General features: G+C 36.4%; 1 protein-coding gene across 2 annotated transcripts; it reads right to left on the minus strand.

The window, feature by feature from the left end:
• Positions 1 to 577: 577 nt before the first annotated feature.
• LOC118528822 (putative P2Y purinoceptor 10) lies at positions 578 to 19,075 on the minus strand. Of its 2 annotated transcripts, none has more exons than XM_036081447.2 (2): positions 18,980 to 19,075; positions 578 to 4,437 (listed from the first exon to the last, which is right to left on the minus strand). In XM_036081447.2, exon 2 carries the CDS (start codon positions 4,383 to 4,385, stop codon positions 3,399 to 3,401), a length of 987 nt encoding a protein of 328 aa, XP_035937340.1. In that variant the 5' UTR covers positions 4,386 to 4,437; positions 18,980 to 19,075; the 3' UTR covers positions 578 to 3,398. The 2 variants fall into 2 exon arrangements, with proteins under 2 accessions (XP_035937340.1, XP_035937339.2); XM_036081446.2 differs by having other exon boundaries at positions 578 to 4,434; positions 18,980 to 19,067.
• Positions 19,076 to 21,688: the final 2,613 nt, after the last annotated feature.

The raw sequence follows: 21,688 nt of genomic DNA on the forward strand, positions 1-21,688 counted from the left end.
TCAGCTTTATTTCCCTTTCTACCTTTGGCTCAAGAGGGTTTCCAATAAGAATGTTTACTCTTCCTCTTTGGCAACAACTTGAAAACATTGCCATCATGTAAGACCCAATTCAGATGGAAATTCTCAGGTCATGGAAACCTACCCCCAACTCCAAAAGATCAGGAAATCTGCTAGTCTATAATAACAGCTACTGCAATTTTGCTACTTCCTTTCCCCATAGTAGCCGATTTGGAATTCAGCTTCTGTAAACCAGTTGTTCCCTTTCCACTTTATCAATTCCGTACATTGAAAATTCTCAAAATACCTTAATTATTCATGTGTGGTAAATTTTGAACCCTGGGAGATTAATTAACTCTTTCAGAGCCTTAGAGGATAATAGCATACTTTTACTTGTAATTACATATTGAATTTGTAATGCACCTAAAGTCTTAATATTTGGTCAGAGTTAATATGACACCTAAATACTTACTACTTAAAAGTGGAAAGCAGTTTTAAGTTTATATTCATAAGCACTAACTTTACTTTTATGTTGGGTTATAGTCCTATAAAATGTGCAAAAGAATGTAAGGAAAAACGATTTACTTACAGTAGCAATTTTATTGTAGGGAAGTTAAATTTTCAAATAAGAGTATTATGCTTAATATTTTTATAGAAATGACCACATGCTACATAAAAATAATTTATTTAATCTATGATAAGTGTTATATCTGTACTCTGCTCATATTTAAAACTTTCTAAAAGTGAACAGCATAATCAATCATGCATAAACTGCATTTAAGGTCATATAGATTATTGTACAAAGTTATTTTATCTCTCAAAACTTCTTCCTTCTTTTTACTGAAACTGTCAGGTTAAGGAATCTTTTATCAGTATTATAAGATTCTGAACGGTATCTAAGTGAATTTTGACAAGCATCTTGCAGAGATATGGAGGCAAATATATAGATTTTTTTGGTGACTTTTTAGAAAAGCTGATTCAAGGAGATATATTTTCCTGTCTTATTTGTCTTGCATCATGTCTCTGTAATAAGCATACAGATAAATGTTAAAATTGTTCGTTGTAATAACTTAAAGCAATCTCACTGATTTACTGAGCTGTTATCTCATAAAATCAAACACTGTCATCTTTATGTCAGCGTTGTATAAGGCATCCCAGCCTTTAAAATTCAAGAACCAGCCATCACTTGCTTTGATGTTATATTTTTCTCTCTTATTACAATAGGAATTCATATGTCAAAAAAGCCCAAAGATTCCACTTTAATGGTGGCCAAATGAAAAGTACATATATTAATTAGCCCACTTATCTACAAATGCTGTGTTCAAAGCTCTATCTCTAGGCAGCAACTTCAAAGTAAGTGTGAGTATTTAGAACTGAAATACCTTTTCTCTGCAAACAGCAGGATGTGTACTTCCAAATAGTTTTCTTTCAAAATTATATTCTTAGAGTGGGGCCGTCTAGACAGTCATTCTGATAATGCTTCCATTAACTCCAAACATATCTGGAAATCTTCTTTAAGCAGTGCTTTCAGAGGTAGGTTAATAAAGCACAAGAAAACCAGTTTCATTAATTTATAATTACAGAACTCTCTTCTTCCCTAGAAACCTTGTTCTTCTTTTAATTTCTCTGTTTTAGTTTTCCCTCCTTCCTTCACCTCAGCCAGTCTGTTCAAATGGATATACTGAAGACATCCACTTCCCTTCTCCTTCTGGCATGCAAAGTGCTTGTGCTATTTAAATTTCAGGCATAAGTGATGAAAGTGATGTATTGAGTTTCATAAATGCCAAACTGAGAAGCTGAGGATTGCTTATATTCAAATCCTCCATAATGGCTCTAAAATAATAGATATAACCACTAGAAAAATGAAGATAAAGAGATTGCCAGAAGGAGGACAAATGCTTTTCCTCCCATTCATTTATGATGTGATAATGTTTTTTGTTTCTAATGAATATCTGTGAGCTCTACTGACAGAACTTTCTTAATAAACACAAATTTATTCAGTGATGTATAGTAATATTTTAAAAGAAAGAAGTTGGGCAAGCTCCAAAAAAAATCTAAATTTCACAAAATGTTCATCTCTCAGATTTTTTGCCGCCACCCAGCAACATTAAATATGTCAATTAAGTCAAGAGAAACAAAAACAAAAATAGCCTCTTGGGACTATCAAAATAAAAAAGATTTTGCACAGTGAAGGAAACCATCAACAAAACAAAAAAGCAGCCTACTGAATGGGAGAAGATATTTGCAATGATATATCCAATAAGGGGTTAATATCCAAAATATATAAAGAACTTCTACATCTGTCAGTTTCTTTCTTTCTTTATTATTTCATCTATTTATGGGTTTTCTATGACCTACATTAAGCCTTAAAATATCTTTGGTAAGGAATAATGAACTATTTGGGTTTCCTATATCTCTAATCATTAAACTGTAGATTGGGACAGTATTAGTAAAAACTATCTATTTATCATTTGATGCTTTGTAGCTGGAAGCCTGATCTGCCATTCCCATAACCCAGACTTTTCAGATAATCTCAAGCAAATTGTGTAGAAATGGTCTTGGTCTCATGCAGCTTAGCTTTGGTCTGTGTCTTCACCATTTAAGTCAAGTTTAATATTGACTTAGTAAAAGTAACAACACAAATAGAGGGAATAACTTAAGCATATGTGGTGTATACAGGACAAATTTTAGATTACCACTGTTTATCCTGAGGCAAGTTACTTCCCCTCTCTGAGGTTCTACTTATCATTTGTATTGGAAACTTCCACAAGTTTATTAGAAGGGCCAGATGAGATGCTTGCTATATTGTGAAAGTACCCAAGAAATTGATAACCCAAAATACAATAGGCATTCAATACATTTTCGGTGAATGAACAAATTCCCATGCCCTTTATTCAGTAATAGGTTTGTGGCCCTGAAATTTATGCACACATTATTTCAATCGTCACTCCCCCTTGCCTGTGCATTTATCTCTTAGAAAGACTGAAGAATTTTATTCTCATTCACAAGTAAAAGTCTTCATATAAAAGAGATTTGCATTTAAAGTTTGGAAAAAGATTCATGTATTTATTGTATCTTATTAACAATATATTTTCTAAAGAAATTTTTAAGATAAAATAATCCAATTTTCATTTGCTTGAAAACATCTGTCAAAACTTGAGCTAAGTTTCTTAAGAAAGTATCTTGAATTTCAAAGAGGAAACAGGCAAATTCTATCTTCCCTACCTCTCCCACATTTCTTACACACTGTCACCCCCATTACATCCCTGTGACCACAACTATCACACAAGATTTCCATTGTTCCAAAACTTCCATTAAACCAATTGTCTGGCTGGTCATTCTGGTCTTTGGGAAAAGCTAGGAAACATAGTTAAAGTCATAATTGAAGAGTTATTTTATTTTTAGCTAATCATTGATGAACCACTCTCCCTGCTCATAAGGCGGGAACGGGTCACAGAGCTTCCATGGCGAGATAGTTGGTCACGAAACTCTGAGGCCATGAAATAATAGAGAATTGGATCCAAAAGACAGCAGAGACTTGCAAGGCATAGACAAAAAGGGTGGAAATACAGTGTGCTTTGGACAATGGGACAACTACTAATGATGGTTTCCTTCACCATAGTGTAAAAAATAAAGTTGATATGATAAGGAGTGAAGCAGATGAAAAAGACTGCAGCACACATAAAAACCATCCGCAGTGCTTTCTGCCGCTCACTGATTCCTTGGAAAGCCATTGGTGGCTGTCTCAAGGATATAGTAGTTTTCCAAGTACACCATGCGATGATTACTACTGGGACCACAAATCCTGCCAGCTCAGCAACTGTAATCATTCCAACCAAAGCCACTGCATTCATTTTCTTATAACCAAGATCAGCAAAACAGGACTCAGTGTTGTTGGCTAAGTAGGTGCTTCTCAGAAAGGGAAATGGCAAGCAGGCAGTTCCCACGATGATCCAGATGGCAGCACTGATGCCCACATCATACCTACGCTTCCAGTCTCTGGCCCTAAAGGGCTTGAGGAGAAAGAAACATCTCTGTAGGCTGATGCACGTCAGGAAACAAATGCTGGCATACATGTTGAGATACTTCAGGTAGAAGCACAGCAGGCAAAGGGCCTTCTGGAAAGGCCAGTGGTGGCTGATGTAATAGTAAATCCGGAGGGGTAAGGACAGCACGTGAGCAAGGTCAGCCACAGAGAGGTTGATCATGAAAATGATGGCTTTATTTTTCTTGCTGATGAAGCGGCACAGAACCCACAAGGCTGCACTGTTGGCCAGAAGACCAGGGATGAATATGAGGATGTAGGTGGCTGCATAGAGGGAGTTCTGAAATGTCACATCAGTAGCATTGCAGTCAGTCTCAGCATTGCTGGTACTGTTGCTAACCATCTTGAATATTTCAGTATACTCATCAAGGTAAGCCGTGGAGTTATAATCCCTGCTTAATCAAAGAAAAAGAGTATAATGACTAACCAGTTCTATAGCCAACACCCAGATTCCTTTTTATACTTAAAGAAACAGAGTATTAGAATTAGAAAAGACCTGTTTTCAGATGAAGAAGCAGATGCTCAAGGAATATATACTACTGATCCAAGGTCACCTAATGAATCAGGAAACCATGGAATTGTCTCCAAACTGCCCTCCCAAATTGTCTAAGTTGTGTCTTGTAGGCAAGGATGTCCTGAAATATTTAGTTTATTGTTCTTACCACAACAAAAAGGGTATGGCATTTCAGTCTGTTCTTTTTGCATCCAAATTTTTCTTGCCCCAAGCCCTGCTCATTTACAATTGCAATGATAGAAATCCAGCCTTACCTTTTACATCCCCTTTCTTCTCCTTTGGGTTCTGACTTCCTACCTTCCTTCCTACAGCACTTGGAAAATGGCCCTGCATCTTTAGCCCACATTGCCAGTATACTGGCTGAGTTTCAGGACTTGGGAGCACTAACTTCTTATCATTCTATCACAATAGCATAAGTGGTTCTCATACACTTTGTCTCTCTCTCTCTCTCTGGCTTAGGTCTTATTCCAATTTACATGAAAAACATCATTAATACATGAAATCAGAATCTGAACTAGGAATTCCCCTTCGTGATCTGAAAGGGAAGAGACTAATTTTCTCCCTAAGAATTCTGTACTGGTGTGACATCATGTACATGGCAGATGATCCAAGGGTCACAGTAAACATTGATTAGGGAACCAGTAAAATAGGCCACAAAATCATTTTTTGGAAACAATTTAAAGCTTAATGCTTTTTTCATTAAAATAGTCATCATCATAAGAAAAAATATGAATGTCCTTAATTTTATTTTATGCTTTAGTGTGGTTTTTATTATGTAATATATATAGAACATGGGTAAAATAAAGTAATCTTTAGGGTTTCTCAAAGTCTGGTCATGGATTTACACAGGCTGCCTGCAAATAATAAGAGAGCAACGACTTCATTATTTTAGTTTAAAACTCTTGTAGAATTTTAGACTGAAAAATACCTTTAAGAAATCATTTAAGTCAACCTTCACATAATACATGTAGAAGTAAGACCAAAAGAGGTTTATTAAGGCCAAAAAGATACTAAACAGAAGATCTGGGACTTCAAATGGGATTACAAGGTGCCTAATCCTTATAAACACCCTTCTCTTCATTTGTTTTCCTCCCCCAAACAAATTTTACAAACATAGCTTCTGTTCATATTGCAAGAATGTTTACTGCATTTAGGGCTAGAAGTGGAATACAGTAGTGAGGTTGCTTCTTAGGTGAAATAACATTTTTGTTGTTTTAATTGTTTCTGTTTTGTTTTAAGTAAGTTTACAAAACAAAGAAGTGGTTGCTTTTAGATTCTCCTCATAAGTAGCAGAATGACTTCTTATAGCGTTTTAAGTCCTATTCCAGGGAATAGAAATGTGAATTAAAAACAGAACCCCAAATGATTAAATCACATACAAAAAAGTCAACATTCTGAGCTACCATTATTCTAAAGAGTACTTTCACTTTCCCTCCCCTATTTCATCCTTGCTACTTGGCTTGTGACATGTTCTAAAAAGTCATGCAGTCATCTTGCTTATGTATGTATGACTTTGAACAGAAGGTGGAGTGTTGTTCACAGGTGAAAAGAGAAAATAATTATCATGGTGTGACTATCAAGAATGCACCCCAGAATCTGCAATGAAATTTTTCACATGCATTATCCAATTTCATTCTCATAGCTATCATCAGAGGTAGGTACTATTATTACTCTTGTAGTGCAGATGAAGTAACTGAGGTTCAGAGAGATACAGTAAATTTTCTGGGGTAACAAACCTAGAAAATAGTAAAAATGGGATATACTATTATGGCTTCTTTTCTCCAAAGCCTATGCAATTTCCACTACACCACTTTCTTCTCTCTGCTTAGGAGGGGCTACTTAATAGAATGGGGCTTATGACATCTGGAGGGCACATTATAGAAGAACCTTTCTAATCCCATAGTGGGACCTTATAATCTTATAACACTAGGATTACTCTAGTTAGGCTATTATAATATAACTAAACACCTGTCCCCACACATGACACCCATCCTTCCTCAACACCCACTTTGAGTTCATTATTGGCAATGTTTCTACTATTATCTATTATCCATGCAAAAACTGTGAGAAACCAAGGGAAGATTCATCAAGTGCACTACAGTTCCAAGAACTGAGAACATCTCACACCCACCCAAATCACACTTCTACTTTTGTACTTTATAGACATGGGTATTTGTTCCTGCTTCACTGGTGTAGAAAGTTTCACTTACTAAAGGGGGATGTTCCATTCACAACTCTGTGTTAAATAACAGAAACTTATTAAGCGAGAATAGCGAGCTAGAGATCAAGTTCACACCTTCTGTGTGTGTGTGTGTGTGTGTGTGTGTGTGTGTGTGTGTGTGTGTGGCGGGTGGGGGGATTATGCCTCTGCAATTCACAGTTTATTGTGAGCTTAGAGATTTGCATGCTCTGCTTTCCAAAATCTCTTTTCCAGACTGAAGGGAAGATAGGATGATTTTGCCCCAAATCTGGTGACAATTAAATGTAAAATTCCCATGGTAGGGTGAAGCTGGGGGAATTTGGTTTGGGTAGCACAGAAATATAAGCTCTCTCAGGAAATATTTAGCTTACTGTGGACAATCTGTGACATTTCTGAAATTTAATAAAGGAGAACAACCTAAGAAGCCACTAATAGAAAAATGCTGAATGGAAGGGTTAAGGTTGAAGTACATTCCTTCTGTCTCTGCTTCTGCCACTGTCTCTGTTTCTCTCTCTTTGCCTCTAGTTCTGTTGTTGACTATTTCTAGTTGGCTTGTGCCACCTATGTTGCCAATTTTTCTCCCCTTAAATCTAGATATATCTTTGGTTCCTGTCTCAGAAAAATGTGTAAGATTGGTGATTCATTCCTGAATCTGAGCCTCCCTTCTCAATAAGTATCATGACTTTCCTTGGACACTCAAGCTGGAAAGTAACAATTTCGCTAACCCTTATCACTACATTTCCCCCATATCCAATCAGAAACCAGGTGATTCTCCCTCCTGAATATCTCTCCAATCCATCTATACTTCCACTGTTGCCATCCTAATCTAGGCCACTGTCACCTTTCCTCTTGACTATTGAAAGAGATTGATTTACCATACTCCCTGCACTCCAGTCTTAACCCCTGCAATCCATTCCCCATACTGTATCTAACACTAACATTAATTTTCACTACCATTTATTAAGGGCTACCATTTATTTACAGGCAAAGCACTCTTCATATATTATCTCATTAATCCTCATAGCAGCCCTATGATTATTTCCATATCACTGATGAGGAAACTGAGACCAAAAGAGGTTAAATAAGTTGCAACAGTCACAAAACTTGCTTTGTGTAGAGGTAGTATATTAGAATTGGAAACTACCCTTGTTTCCGTACTCCCTTACCTTTGCTGTGGCACTTATTAACCCCTTCTAACACTTTTTATACTGTGGCCCAAATAATCTTTCTTTGAAATATGTCATTCTCTTCCCTAAAATCCTTTGCTGGCTTTCTATTGTATGAAGGCCAAACTTTTCACCATAGCTTAAAGGCTGTAGCTAATATGTCTCCTGTGCCCTTCAACATCACTTCATTCCATTCTCTTCCTCATTCTCTATGTTTCAACTACACTGAGATGTTTTCAGTTTCTAGAACAAGCCAAGTTTTTTCCTGACGAAGGCCTCTGCACATTTATTCTCTGTCTGGAATTACCTCCCTCCAGGGCTTCACCTGTCTGGTTCCTTTTAATCTCAGTTTGCAGGTCAAAGAGACCTTCACTGCCAATACTATCTAGGTAAACATGCACATCATTATATACTCTCAAACTTTCAGTTCCTTCCTTCATAGCATCAACATTTGTAATTTAAATGTTTACTTGTCTGTTGTCTTTTTCACCCATTGTGCCATTAGCTTCATTAGTACCATAACAAGATCTGTTATGTTAATCACCATATTGCCAGGGCAGCCAGCTACTTAGGAAGCACTCACAGAAAAGTCGCATAATTGGATTGGACTGTAGACAGTAGTTTAAAGTCCCTGTTTGGAAGCATTAAGCAAAAATGCAAACTTGGATATGTTAACTAATACATTTCTGCTGCTTGCTATTTCCCTATGATGTTGTCTTCTGATTTGGGTTATTATCATCAGTGTTCCTTGCACCTACCCTTTTAACTCAGAAAATTCATACCTGTAGAAACTTGAGAGAAATGCAAAATAATTTAGAAAGCCCAAGTGGTCAAACATATTCTATGGGTAGAAACCAGCACCACCCAAGGTCTCAGAGTATCATTAAGACTATTATCTGGAACTCAGAAAGAAGCTAGTCCTTGTGGTCTACTTCTAAATGTATCTCAATCTTTTATTTTTCTTGGCTGCCATTCTGCAAAGGGTAAAACTGCCTTATCTCATCAGCAAATAGCTTCTTACTCGCCTATGAATAGGAACTTAAAGGAGAGTGAGAAGGCTTCATCTGTAGTCACTAAAGCTCTCCAAACATTAAAAGTAAACATAAAGGAAAAATAACTCTATTTAGTTTTGTTTGTTTTGTTTTGTTTTGTTTTTTGCCATGGCTTTTTGAGGACTCTGGCTGCCTTAATCAGCATATATTTAATACACATAATCTTATAAACTCTGTGCTAGGTCCTGTGGAAAATACAGAACTATCTGCCATAATCTCTGTCCCTGAGAAGCTTCTGGTCTGGTGGGAGAAATATTTTTAAAATCTCCAGCATCATAAACAGTGCATGACAAGAAATGTAGTAAATGGTATAGGTGATAAGAAATCCTCATATTATCATGGCATCATCCCTGTAGGTAAGTGAGACAATACCAGTAATACCCCACCATAGTGTTTAACTGACAAAGAGATTTATTCACGAACAATTAAATACCTTGTTCAAGGTCACCTAGTAAGAACATGATGGAACTGAGACCAGAAGTCAGACCTGTAGACCTCTTAATGCTCTTTTTACAATGTCAGGCAGCTTTTATTGAATTCTGAGAGATAGAGCACCTCAAGCCAGAAGAGATAGTACTTGTTCCAAGCCATCTGAATTTTCTTATTGGTCCCTGTAGGGACAGGGTTGGAAAGAAAAACAGAGATGGTGACTGAGGAAGAGATAAAATTAACTTACTTTTCCTGAAGTATACACTATTTAATTTAAATCCTAATAGCTCTCTAAAGTTTTGGTCAAGTTTCATCTATTCAAGAAAGCCTGCACTGAGTATTACCAATGCTATTCATCTGGGATTCAGTGGATTATGATTTCATACAGCAAATTAAAATTCTGCTATGGGTGTATCCAGTATGTTGACTGCTAAGAATAGTAGAGCGAGGTGGGAAATTTCAGAGAAGAATAATGCATGACTGTTGTCCTCAAAATGTTTATAGTCATTTAAGAGAGATAGACATAAGAATAACTAACCATAAAGATTTTTGAAACTTGCCATGAAGAGATAATAAAGAAGTTTTTATGGGAGTAGAAATGAATCCTGCACAGAAGAGGAGGATTGGAAGTTCAACTTAAAGGTAAATCCATTTTCAACAAGCAGTTTGGGTGGGCAGGGTACTGGAGAAGAAAGGGTGGGAGAAGAATGACAGCAATGAATAGATAGCATTCAAACATCCTGAAGTTAATAAAGGACCTATAGATAGCAATAATAGGTGTTCTAGTCTAGCTGGAAAACAGAGTGAGATGGTGGGAAAGGTAGAATGAGAAGTAAGAATGGGAGAAGGTAGTAAAAGGAAAAATAAACTAAAAAAGTAGATGCAACCCAGTCATGGAAGGTTTTAGGAGGAGTCATAGAAGGATTCTGGGAAGATATGTCACATTACCATACTGATGGTTTAAAACAATCACTCTGGCAGAAGTGTAGAAGATGGATTGGAAAGATGGGACATCAAAGACAGGAAGTCCATATCAGCTGGGAGTTTGTAGAGTTACCATCAGTTTTGTTTGCTTAAGACTGAGGGTTTCCTGAGACAGGATTTTCAGGGCTAAAACTATGAAAGTCTAAGGGAAACTACAGTTGGTTACCCTACTGGTGCAACAGTTGAGGTAAAAACAGCAACAGCAATGAATTTGGCATGGCAGGAATAATGAAATTACAAGAAAAATCATGTATGGAATTAGCCAGTTTGAGATACCATTTGACTGAGGAGTCAAAGATACATTCAGTTATAGAATGTGTGAAAATTTATAAAAAGATATCACAGTTTTGCACTTTTCCAAAGCACTTTCAGATTATCCTTATTACAGGACTTTTGAAGTTTGTACTCTCTGCCAAGCATCATCAATTCTTGACTCTCTAACATTATAATTACTAAGTTTCACCATACTAGCCTGCATCATACATTCCCAGAGACTTCAAATATTTAAATCCCTCCAATTCTGATGGTCCAACCCAGCACCCACCCTTATCCTACTTCCTCCCTCACTCAGCCTACATTAAATGGTCAAACCAACTACTCTCACACAAGAAACCTCAACTTCCTTGTTCACCATTCTTCTGCTGTACCAGACTGGCAACGCCTTAATCCCAGATCAAGTCCACAATCCATTTTCTTTTTTACTATCCAAACTGCTGAATGATCCTATTAAGAATACTAGGGTTTATTTGGAATGCCAAAACTAGAAATTTATGATCTCCAGCCTAAGATTTTTTCGCTCCAGACTCTCCTTGCACATCCTTGATTAGTATGTTTTTCCATTTCCATGGTGGCCATTCAGCACCTTTACAACTTGACTAAAGCTTCTTTTCTCCTATTCTCCCATCCCTCACCTTTCTCAACAAAGAGTGTTTTTTAGGGGTTTTATTTAAATTCTAGTTAGTTAACATAAAATATAATATTAATTTCAGGTGTACAATATAGTGACTTAACACTTCCATACAACACCCAGTGCTCATCACACGAAGTGCAATCTTTAATCCCCATCACCTACTTTACCCATCTCCCCACCTACCTCCATTCTAGTAACCATCAGTTTGTTCTCTATAGTTAAGAGTCTGTTTCTTGATTTGTCTCTCTCTTGTTCCACTTGTTTTCTTTCTTAAATTCTACATATGAGTGAAATCATATTGTATTTGTCTTTATATGACTAACTTATTTTGCTTAGCATTATACTCTCTAGTTCCATCTACGTCATTGCAAATGGCAAGATTTCATTCTTTTTTATGGCTAAGTAATATTCCATTGTATATATACCTATATCACATCTTCTTTATCCATTCATGAGTCAATGGATGTGTGTGCTGTTTCCATAATTTGGCTATGATAGATAATGCTGCTATAAACATCTGGGTGCATGTATCACTTTGAATTAATATTTTTGTATTCTTTGGGCAAATACCTAGTAGTGCAATTGCTGGGTCATAGGGTAGTTCTATTTATAACTTTTTGAGAAACCTCCATACTATTTTCCAGAGTGGCTGCCCCAATTTGCATTCCCACCAACTACTCAGCAGAAAGTCTTAACTTCTCAAATCACAGAGAAAATTGAGGTTATTGGGTGAGAAGTAACTCAAGTTCATCTACTGTCTCCCCCCAACACATATAATCTTAAGTACAGCTACATCTTTCTTACTTTCCAACACAGCTGCCTTTCTTGTTGCTCAAGATGAATTTCCATGCTCTCAATTTATTTTATCTCTCTCAGGATCTTCTTTCATTAATTGTTCCCTTTTACTCTAGATCATCATGCTTTCCTCCGTTCTCAGTTGGATCTTTTTCATCAAGTCTCACCAACCTCCAAAATAATTCTTTTGTGTATTCATCCTACTCTATCTCTTTGTTACTTTTTTTCTCTTCTTAAATAAACTTCTCAAAATAGTTGTTTACACTGATTGTTTCCTTTTCTTCACTCTCTTCTTTATGCACTTCAAGGTGGTGTATATACCCTCACAACCTCACTGAGACTGCTTAGCGAAGTGACAAGTGACCTTCATGTTGCTAAATCATGCAGGGCTTCTTTGTTGCCCCAGACACAATCTGCCCACTTCCATCTTTTTGCAAAGTTCTCTTCCTTTGGCTTTCAAACAAGAATTTCTTAATTCTCCTCTTAACTATTTGTCCATTTATACTGAGTTTCTCTCATGGTTTTTTTTATTCTTTCACATCCGTTAAATGTTTGTTTTCCCTAGTTCTGCATCTTCTCTTCTTATTCATCATCTTCGTGCTGAGTAACACCACCTACATTAATGGCTTCAGTTACCACCCATATCCTGATGACTTTCATTTCTCTATGTCCAGGCCTGGTCTCTCCTAAGATATTAAACCCATTTGTCCAGCATCCAGCTGAAATTTCACATATTAATATGTGTAGGCATCTCAAAATGAATATGTCCAAAACAAAAGTCATCATAGTCCCTGACCTTTTACTTACCCACCACTATCTATCAGACTTCTTAGAATAATCCTAGACTCCTCTCTCAATCATGTTTTCTCTCCCTCCATCACTGTCACACTCTCTCTTCCCTTTCTGAATTATTGAAACACTCACTAACTGATCTATTTCCCTTGAGGATTGCCCTGTTAAAATCTATTAACTACTCTGCTATCAAAATGATGTATTAAAAATGCAAGCTGGGGCTACCATGTCACCATAGGAATTGCTTTAACAATACACTCACTGCATTATATCAAATGTTTCCATTTATGTCCATATTTCTAACTAAACTATGAGCACTTTGAAGGCAAAAACCACATCTCACTCTTTTTAAATCTCTAGAATCTAGCAGAATGACTGGTCATTCAGTAGATATTTTTAACTGAAAAAAATACTTTGCTTTGTGACAACTCATATTGTTTAACTATTTATGGATCTTTCTACATTGGGTTGTGAAATCAGAGGTCATACTCTAAATTTCATTATCTATTTTTCTCTAACTCTAGAACAAAGCTAACCATACAGCACTATTAAAACAATTTTAATTGGCTCATGGAGAGATTAATTCCAAGGACTTAATCTCATTGTTGTTGTATAATCAACTCAGCTCAGCTAACAAAAACCATACTGACAATAAAGTCCAGGCAAAATTATAACCTGTGAAAATGCCACATTCTCAGCATATACTTCAGCCCTTAGCTCTGTAGATGTGAACCACCTAGATAAAGATAAGAGCAGAATTTCCAGTGCCTCCAATATCACCCTTATCAAAGTAAATGCCTCTTGGTCACTCCAGTGTGCAGTGCTTTGTCCAGAATACATGCTTCTTACACCAAAGGCCAGGACCATGATGGGAGATGCCTCTTCTCTTCAAAGAGGGATCTGATGACAGGAGCCAATCCCTAAAGGGAAGTTTCTTCCTGGATCCTATCTCAGAGGCCAATATTTTACTTTTTCTCAGGGTTCTCTCTCAACTCTCATCTTTTCCTTGCACTGGAAAACTCTGTTATGACTGTATCCTTCTTTGTACACATATGGTACTTTTATATGGACTTAGAGCCTACACCATAACAATGTAGTCTCTCTGACAAAGGACTCTGTATCTTAGACTTTTATATTCTTCACTTTACTTAGCAGAGGGTTAGGCATGCCCTAAGTGCTCCATTCATATACATTCATTTGTAAAGACAAGAATATATAGAATAAGCACATATAGGTAGAGCCTTAGCTTTACTTCTAATATCTATCTCATGAGCAACTCTCACCATCAATGGTCATAGTCTCCTCTGCTACTGAATATATGGTCAAAGCAAGGATAATAAGGTTGGAGTCTAATAAATCTGGACACCTAAGAATTCCAAAGCATGCCACCCCAGATTTTTATTTACAATCCAACAGGAACCCCAAAAGCTTAAGTAGGAATATGGTCATTAAACATTAACTTCACAGAAATAACTAAATTTTGTCTCAGAACATAAAGGTATGTCAGGTCTTTAAATATAACTCAGTGGAGCTGAGTCCAAAAACTTAGGAGGTACCAGTAAGATCTAACTGAAGGTAGTTTTGCTTCCCAACCAACTACCTAAATGCTAGATTTCACAAATGTGAAATTACATATGTCATCAGAATTTGTACCAGATTTCTAAGTTTCAGTGAAATGCTAAGTCCAAGAAGTTTCCACATGCATCCTGTCAGTCACTGTCCAAGTGTTATTCATATGTTACGTTTAATCCTTGTAAGAGCTCTGAGGAAATTATTATTATACTCCTTTTACAGATCAGAAAATGGAGGCTCAGCAGGATTAACTTTCTCAAAGTCAGCTATTATGATTTCCATTGTAATTAAGCTGTTTATGAGCAGAGAAAGCTAAAACTTTTCTTATACAAACAATGTTTTCCACAAACAAAAATTTATTTTAAAGTGGCATTTTTATGGATAAGACTGTTCATCAAAGATGAAGCTATTATTCTCAGTTCTAGTTCTAGCACTTTTATATCTATGCATATATGGCAAATGATTGCCTACCAGGTGTCAGGGTAAGATTGCATCAAAACCAAGGATCTTTAGGAAGTTTTGCCTGTGAACCCAAATCATAACAGATCTGTGAATAGAGTACTGAGACAATTTCTTTATAACAGTAGTAAGCTGAATGTGACAATATTTGCTATAGGTTGGGGAAGACTTAAAAGCAGTAGGATATATTGAAACAAGTACTGGATTTGGAGCTAAGACATTTAGAGTCTAGTAACTATTAGATTGTTCTTTTGTTGCCCTGCTAGGCCTCTTCCCTTCTGTGGTTTTCATTTCCCTCATTATTAAAATAGACAGTTTGAACTGCATGATTTTTAACTCCCTTCCAGCCCTAACTTGCTATTATTTTATGGGCATGGCCCCTTTCAACGCCTGCCTCTAAATAATACTACCAGCACTGCCACTGTCATCATTAATGCAGCAACCACCATCTTAAACCATCTACTGATTTATAATTTACAAACTATTATTATACCTATAATTGCAGTTAATCATTAGTAGAGGTATATATTATGAATGATCAGGTCAGAGAATATCATCCCCATCTCACAGATCAGAAAACTGTGGCTCAAAGAGTGACCTTATTTACCTGAAGATATAAGGTTTGCAAGTGGCACAGTGAGGAGAGTGAAACCTAGGCTTCTGGTATCAAGGTGACTGCTCTTTTCCTATACAACTCTACAAATCTTCACTCTCTCAGTCCTTCCCCTCTTTTCACCCCTCATCATTAAGTCATTAATAACACTAAGTGAACATGTTTATCAAATTTGTGTCTCTTATTTTCTTTGATAATAGGGCCAGTATGTGGGGTTGTCATCTTTGAAGGAGAAGGGAAAATCAAATAGAGAAAGGTTTCTGAGGGGGGCCCTCCCATTCCCTAAGGGACAACCTTTACAAGTCATTTGGGAACCTAACTTGATTTGCCTTACTTGACCTTTTTCTTCTTTAAACCATGAAAGTCTCACATGTATTACCTAAGCCAGTCTGACCATGACCATAGTGCTCTTCATTCAATCACAATCACAGCCAAAAAAGAACAACTGGAATTTGGAACTCTGTTATTTGCTGAATTGATTAGAATCAACTCTAAATCACTTGATATAAGAAACACTAAGATTTGGATATATTCTGTAAGTCTAGACAAGACATTTTTTCTATAAATTAGAGGAAGTAAAAATTATTTTTCTCCTGAAAAATGAATTAAAGCAATTAGACTATTCATAAACAAAATCTTAAATGTTTGAATTTAACTTCCATGCATGCATCTTTATTAGATTTTTAATCATTTAAGAACGAGGCCTAATTAGATATCATTTTTGCAGTGGGGGAAGTATTTTGGAGGTGGAAAGAATCACCTTCTTTGGGCAGAACTGGGGTCATATCTTAAGTTATCAGCTGACTAGCCTGAAGCAACTTCTTCATATCTTTGGGCTTCAGTTTCCTCATTTATAAAAGTAAGATCATAGTCCTTGCAACATAGATTGCTGTAAAGACTAAATGGAAAATGTACAAGAAATGACATATTTTCATGTCTGGTACACAGTGACATTAAATAAATGTTAGTTCATTTCCCCTTTACTTGTACAGAAAGTAATCTCCACAGGTTTTTGATTGGATCCTGTACTTTTCTGGGTTTAGAAAATCCCCAAAAATGTATGGTTATGGCTAACAGAACTAAAATAATAATTCTTAAAGTGGAAGGCTTGGAAGCGTGAGTCATCTGAAAAAAAGAATATTCCTTATTATAGTAAACATATTTGGGAATCAAAATCATTGTTCCTATAATACAAACTGTTGAAAGTACAGGTCTATAAAATCTTTGTAGCTGTTGAACACATAGTACTCGAAAATGTCAATGTAATGGGTAGGTTTTTCTAGGAGCCTGGGGTCTGGTTCCTAGGGAAGCAAGTCCACGATAACCTTGTAGTGACATTTTTAGGTTTCTCAAAGGGAACTTTTGTTTTGGAAGATTGAGAAATAGTGATTAGGTGACAATGTCATTGTGGAAATCAAATTTCAGAGCTATTTCCCTTGTTTGTTGTTTGTATTTTTCATTAAAAAAAGGAAATTGCTTACAAAAAAAAACTTGCCTGTGGTCTAAAAGTTGAATTCTCATGACAATATTATTCTGGAAGAAATATAATGGCCCTTGACAAAGTTTACTGGGTTCCATTTATGATCTAGGTTATATTTCCAGAAAGTCTTCTCTAGTTAGATTTTCATGCTATGGCCTTATTATTTACCACTTAATGATATACAACTCTTCTCAGGTACCTAGGAGCCTAGAGTCAAGTCATTGCGTTGTTATGAAGGAAAGTAAAGACCATCAATTCTAAGCTCTCCCACCTAATTACAGGTGAGAATATTGAGACCTACCAAAATAAAACTTGCCAAAGGCCACACAGTGAATCATTAGCAAAACTTGAACTAGGACCAAAACTTTTTGATTCTGTGTTTATTGATCCATCTACTTCATTACTCTGTCTGTGATACATGCAAACTAATACTAGATAAAAATTTCCTTGCAAAATATTCTGGCCTGGATGTAAGTAGACTTCTTGACCAAAAGTTTTACAATAAAGCACAGACTACCTACCGGTCATTGTTCTGACTATTGGAACTCTTAGAGTGGTTTCACAACAGACAGCTCTGTCCTCTTTGCTCAAGCTGTGGCTGAAGAGACTGCCCTGCCTATTAAGATATCAGTTGACTTACCTCAAACACAACTGGCCATGAAAAGCCACCCCAAATCACCCAGAAGTATGCTCACTCATTTTTTAGTCTTATGCTCCACCACTGCCAGGGTTTGAACAATCTGTACAAAATGAACTCAATGACTTTCCCAGTTAAGTAAGCTTCATTAGGAACTGCTTTTAACAAAAAAGGACCTGTGTTCAACCTTTGTGTGCAAAGACAATTACCCTGAATGCATTACCTGATTCTTGGTACAGTTCAGGCCATTTCCCACCTCAGTATACCAGCATACCACCTATTTTAGCAATCAATAATTTTACTGTGTCACAATTACTAAGTGATAAACTCCTCAATTAATAGAAATGACAGTGACATCCTGCATCCATTTAAGCAATCAAAATAAAAATTTCCCCACTGGCAGGATCTTTGGGACTGTGACTACTCTCCACCAAAATTACAACAAAGCTTATTATTTTACTCAGAATCATCTTGGTACCAAGAGGCATAGCACAGTCCACCTTTAAAGACTCCCCAACAGAAGTTTCCTTTTGACTCAGTCATCTTGGCTCAGAACCAGAGAGGTTGCTAGCACTCAGAGTAATAAGAACAAAAATCACTTGAAAGATACGTGCCTCTTAAGGGCTCTGCTATCCAGTAGGGCTAAACTTGGGTCAACAAAGCAACTTATAAAAGATCAAGAAACACCTCTGAAAACACTCTTAAATCATTTGTCTTTACTTTTACATTTGTCTGAAATCAAGTGTCTTTGCTTCACTGGCTCTCAGTTTCCCCATCTGTATTGTGGTGGATTTGAATCTCTAAGAGCTCTTTCAACTCCAAAATCTATGATCTGATTCCTTCTATCCTGAAAGAACTTACTGTTTCTGTATATGTGAAAACTAAACTTACCAAAGCAAGAAGCTTATACACAAACTTTTCCTTCATTATGAAACTAGATAAATTATAGAGAGCAAAAATTCAAATACTCTTTTTCTGACTGTATATGCCAACTTGTCTCAATGAGTCTCACAAACACAGTTTTCTTAACATTTTGTGCTCTTTTCCCTGGTGATGGAGAAACAAAGAGCCCTCAGAAAAGAGTGAGCTGCGTCACATACTCCATGCACCTTGAGTAATGGTGGGGACTGATGGCATTAACTGACTTTGTTGTACTCTAGTTAGACTCAAGGGCAATCACCATTGATCCCGCTGTAAGAAGTCTCAAATGAGAAACCAGGGACCATTTTCAATTTGAACAATGGTCCCACAACTTCTTCTATCCTGGATCTTCATGCCCCCACCAATCTTTCCACATGGAACCACCAATTCCCAGATACTAGGCTGTAACTTACCCTGGAGCTTTGTCAGGATTAGCACTCTTGTTTCTTTGCAGAGAGCTGAGGGTGAAAAAGCCTAACTCTGGGTGGCACAGATCCTGCTGATAACTGAAAAATATGTTGTTGAAAGAGGAAGTTGAGTTCATTTGGTGTCTCACCACAGAAACCTTATTTGCACAAACCAAAGGTAAGTCCCTTGAGCAGATGACGGCACTCAAGTTTTATTTCATTTTTATTTCATTTGTACAGAGAAATTCGGAGTTTGGAGCCAAAGTCTGTGCAAAATCAAATAATAACTGCATAATAGCTTTCCTTTCTGTTCTTCACCCTATCTCCTTCCACCAAAACTCACATGTCTATCTGTCTCACTAGAATCTCCGTGGCAAGATAGGATTTTGAGGCAAAATATGAAGAGAGTTTACTTTAGAACAAGAAAGTTGCAACTCCTTCAAGCCTGAGGTCGTAGGGTGAGGAAACCTCAAAAATATAAGTCAGAACTAAGAGCAGTAGAACCATTTTTGCTACACTCTTCTTTCCATATGGCGTGCTCTTCCCTCAACCTCTCATCCCAAAGCTCATAATTTAATGTGTAGTTTAGTTATCTTTGTTGACGGTTTATCCTCTGTGTATACTGCAAACTGATTGAGGGCAAAAATCATGTCTGACTCATCTCTGTATTCCCAGTTAGTCTAGCACAAAGACTTTTTGTGTTTGTTAAATGAATAAGTGAGCTAATGAATGATAAAACTAAATGTTCAAATAATGCATGAATAAATAAATAAATAGTGCTGATTACAGAGTCTCTCTCCAGTGTACTAAGATTTTGATCCTCACGTATAATGTTTATGGGACCTTATAAGTGTGCAAATAAAGGAAAAAAATATACACCTGGGGATTATAGTGTTGGCCAAGTCTGAAAATAGTTATGAAATAAACAAAGCTTGCAAAGCATACAGACCTCTGTGGGCATGTAAAGGAACCACATTCAGAACCCAGGGCCAAGAGCTGCAAAGAGCCTTCTGGGTAATAACCATAGCAAAGGGAAAACAAGAAAGTACATGGGTTAGGTTGAACAGTAGCATTTTAATTTGTGGATTAAACTAATTAAAAAAGAAAGTGGATGACAACATTTTTGTAGGAGGGCAACCTAAATCTGCAACAAGCTCTCCTTATAAAACCAGAACCATTCAAAAACTATATGAAGCCATGCCTAACACTCAGAGATTTCTAATACAAATTTCAAGGTTACCAAGAGTTGGAAAAGACACACTTTCAGCACTAGAAACTAAGAATTTGAACTGCTTTATGAAAAGACCATGACTTGTGAGGACTGGCAAAGGGAAAGGATACTCATCCTGGCTGAGGTATATCAAATGAAATACACTTGACCTTGCAATTCTCTTCTTAATTCTGACTTCATATATTTATCCAGCTTGAATCTGTTGTCAATTTAGTTTTCTGACTTGACCCCTTCCTAAAAGGAGAATACGCTGACAGTCCAACACACATTTCAGTCCACTTGGCAGTTCTGTTCCTTACTGTAAGTTATTAAATTCTCGTAAAAATACATCCTTTGTGAGTTTGGGCCCACTGTGAGCCAGTTTTCTTAGGGTATGATTATTTTCTGGACAAAGAAATCTCCAGACTTGTTGAGCTTTAAAGCCAAACCCTGAGACAGAAGGAGAAAAAGATCCCTTTCCTGATAATTAGCTATTGTCACTACCTCCCACCTTCATTTCACAGAAAACAAAAACAAAAACAAAACAAAACAAAACAAAAAAACCTTAACATTACTAAGAAAACCTGCCAGCTTACCTCATTTCTCTTTTGCATGCAAGTATCCTCTCTTTTCATTGGTCCTAAAAAGGGAAGTAAAAGTTGCTCAGAAGTCAGTGACCCAGTTTAGACAAAGACAATTTCAACTCAGATAAAGTTTTGAGTATTAATTAAAAGGAGTAAATCTGTGGACAAACCAAAAAAGCAGATAACTGAATTATCTCCAATTAACATTTTGAAGAGAGTTTTTGGTTATTGAATATGACTGACAGTGTAGGAATCAATATCAATTCAAAGTAATAAATATTCAGTCATAAGAGTCTAAAAAATAGTATATGTTTCCTATTTTGCCCATAGTTCTGAGCTCCTCTCTTCTCTGTATATATCCTCTCAATGTTTATTTTTAACTGATACATCATATCTTCCCTAGGCTGGGGTAAATTTATGAGTTGGTGTTTTAAAGTCTTTTGGGTATTCTTTAATAGTATGAGTAGATTAGGAGGGATAACTATCGTTAAGGACATTATTCATTACAACATACTGTGTTTTTTAGGAGGACACAAGACTACTACCTGATTTTAGTATTATGAATAACTAAATATTTCTTAAGCAATTGGTTTGATTTGATTTGATTCTTATAGATACTAATAATTGGGTTACATATGTCTTTTTTATATAGTCTGCTGAAAAACCTAGAACTAATTTACAGTCTACTGGTAGCAAGTTTGGAGATCTTTTTATGGTAATTTTTATTATCATCTTTCATGGATCTATTTTTATGTCCTTGCTCATTTTCTCTTTATTATTTTACACATAACATTTATTTATATTATGTTGCTATAGTATGCAGCATTTTAAATGGATTTTCAGTCCTTCCTGGAAAAATAGTGGAACAAATAATTTTTTAAGAAGAGTGAACTGTGATTTCAACTCCTTTTGTGTTACAAC

Source organism: Halichoerus grypus, chromosome X (genome assembly GCF_964656455.1).
Source record: "Halichoerus grypus chromosome X, mHalGry1.hap1.1, whole genome shotgun sequence".
In the NCBI taxonomy this organism is placed as follows: Eukaryota; Metazoa; Chordata; class Mammalia; order Carnivora; family Phocidae; genus Halichoerus; species Halichoerus grypus.

Excerpts from the sequence above, each read along its gene's own strand:
- LOC118528822 (XM_036081447.2), bottom strand. The coding sequence starts at position 4,385 with ATGGTTAGCAACAGTACCAGCAATGCTGAGACTGACTGCAATGCTACT.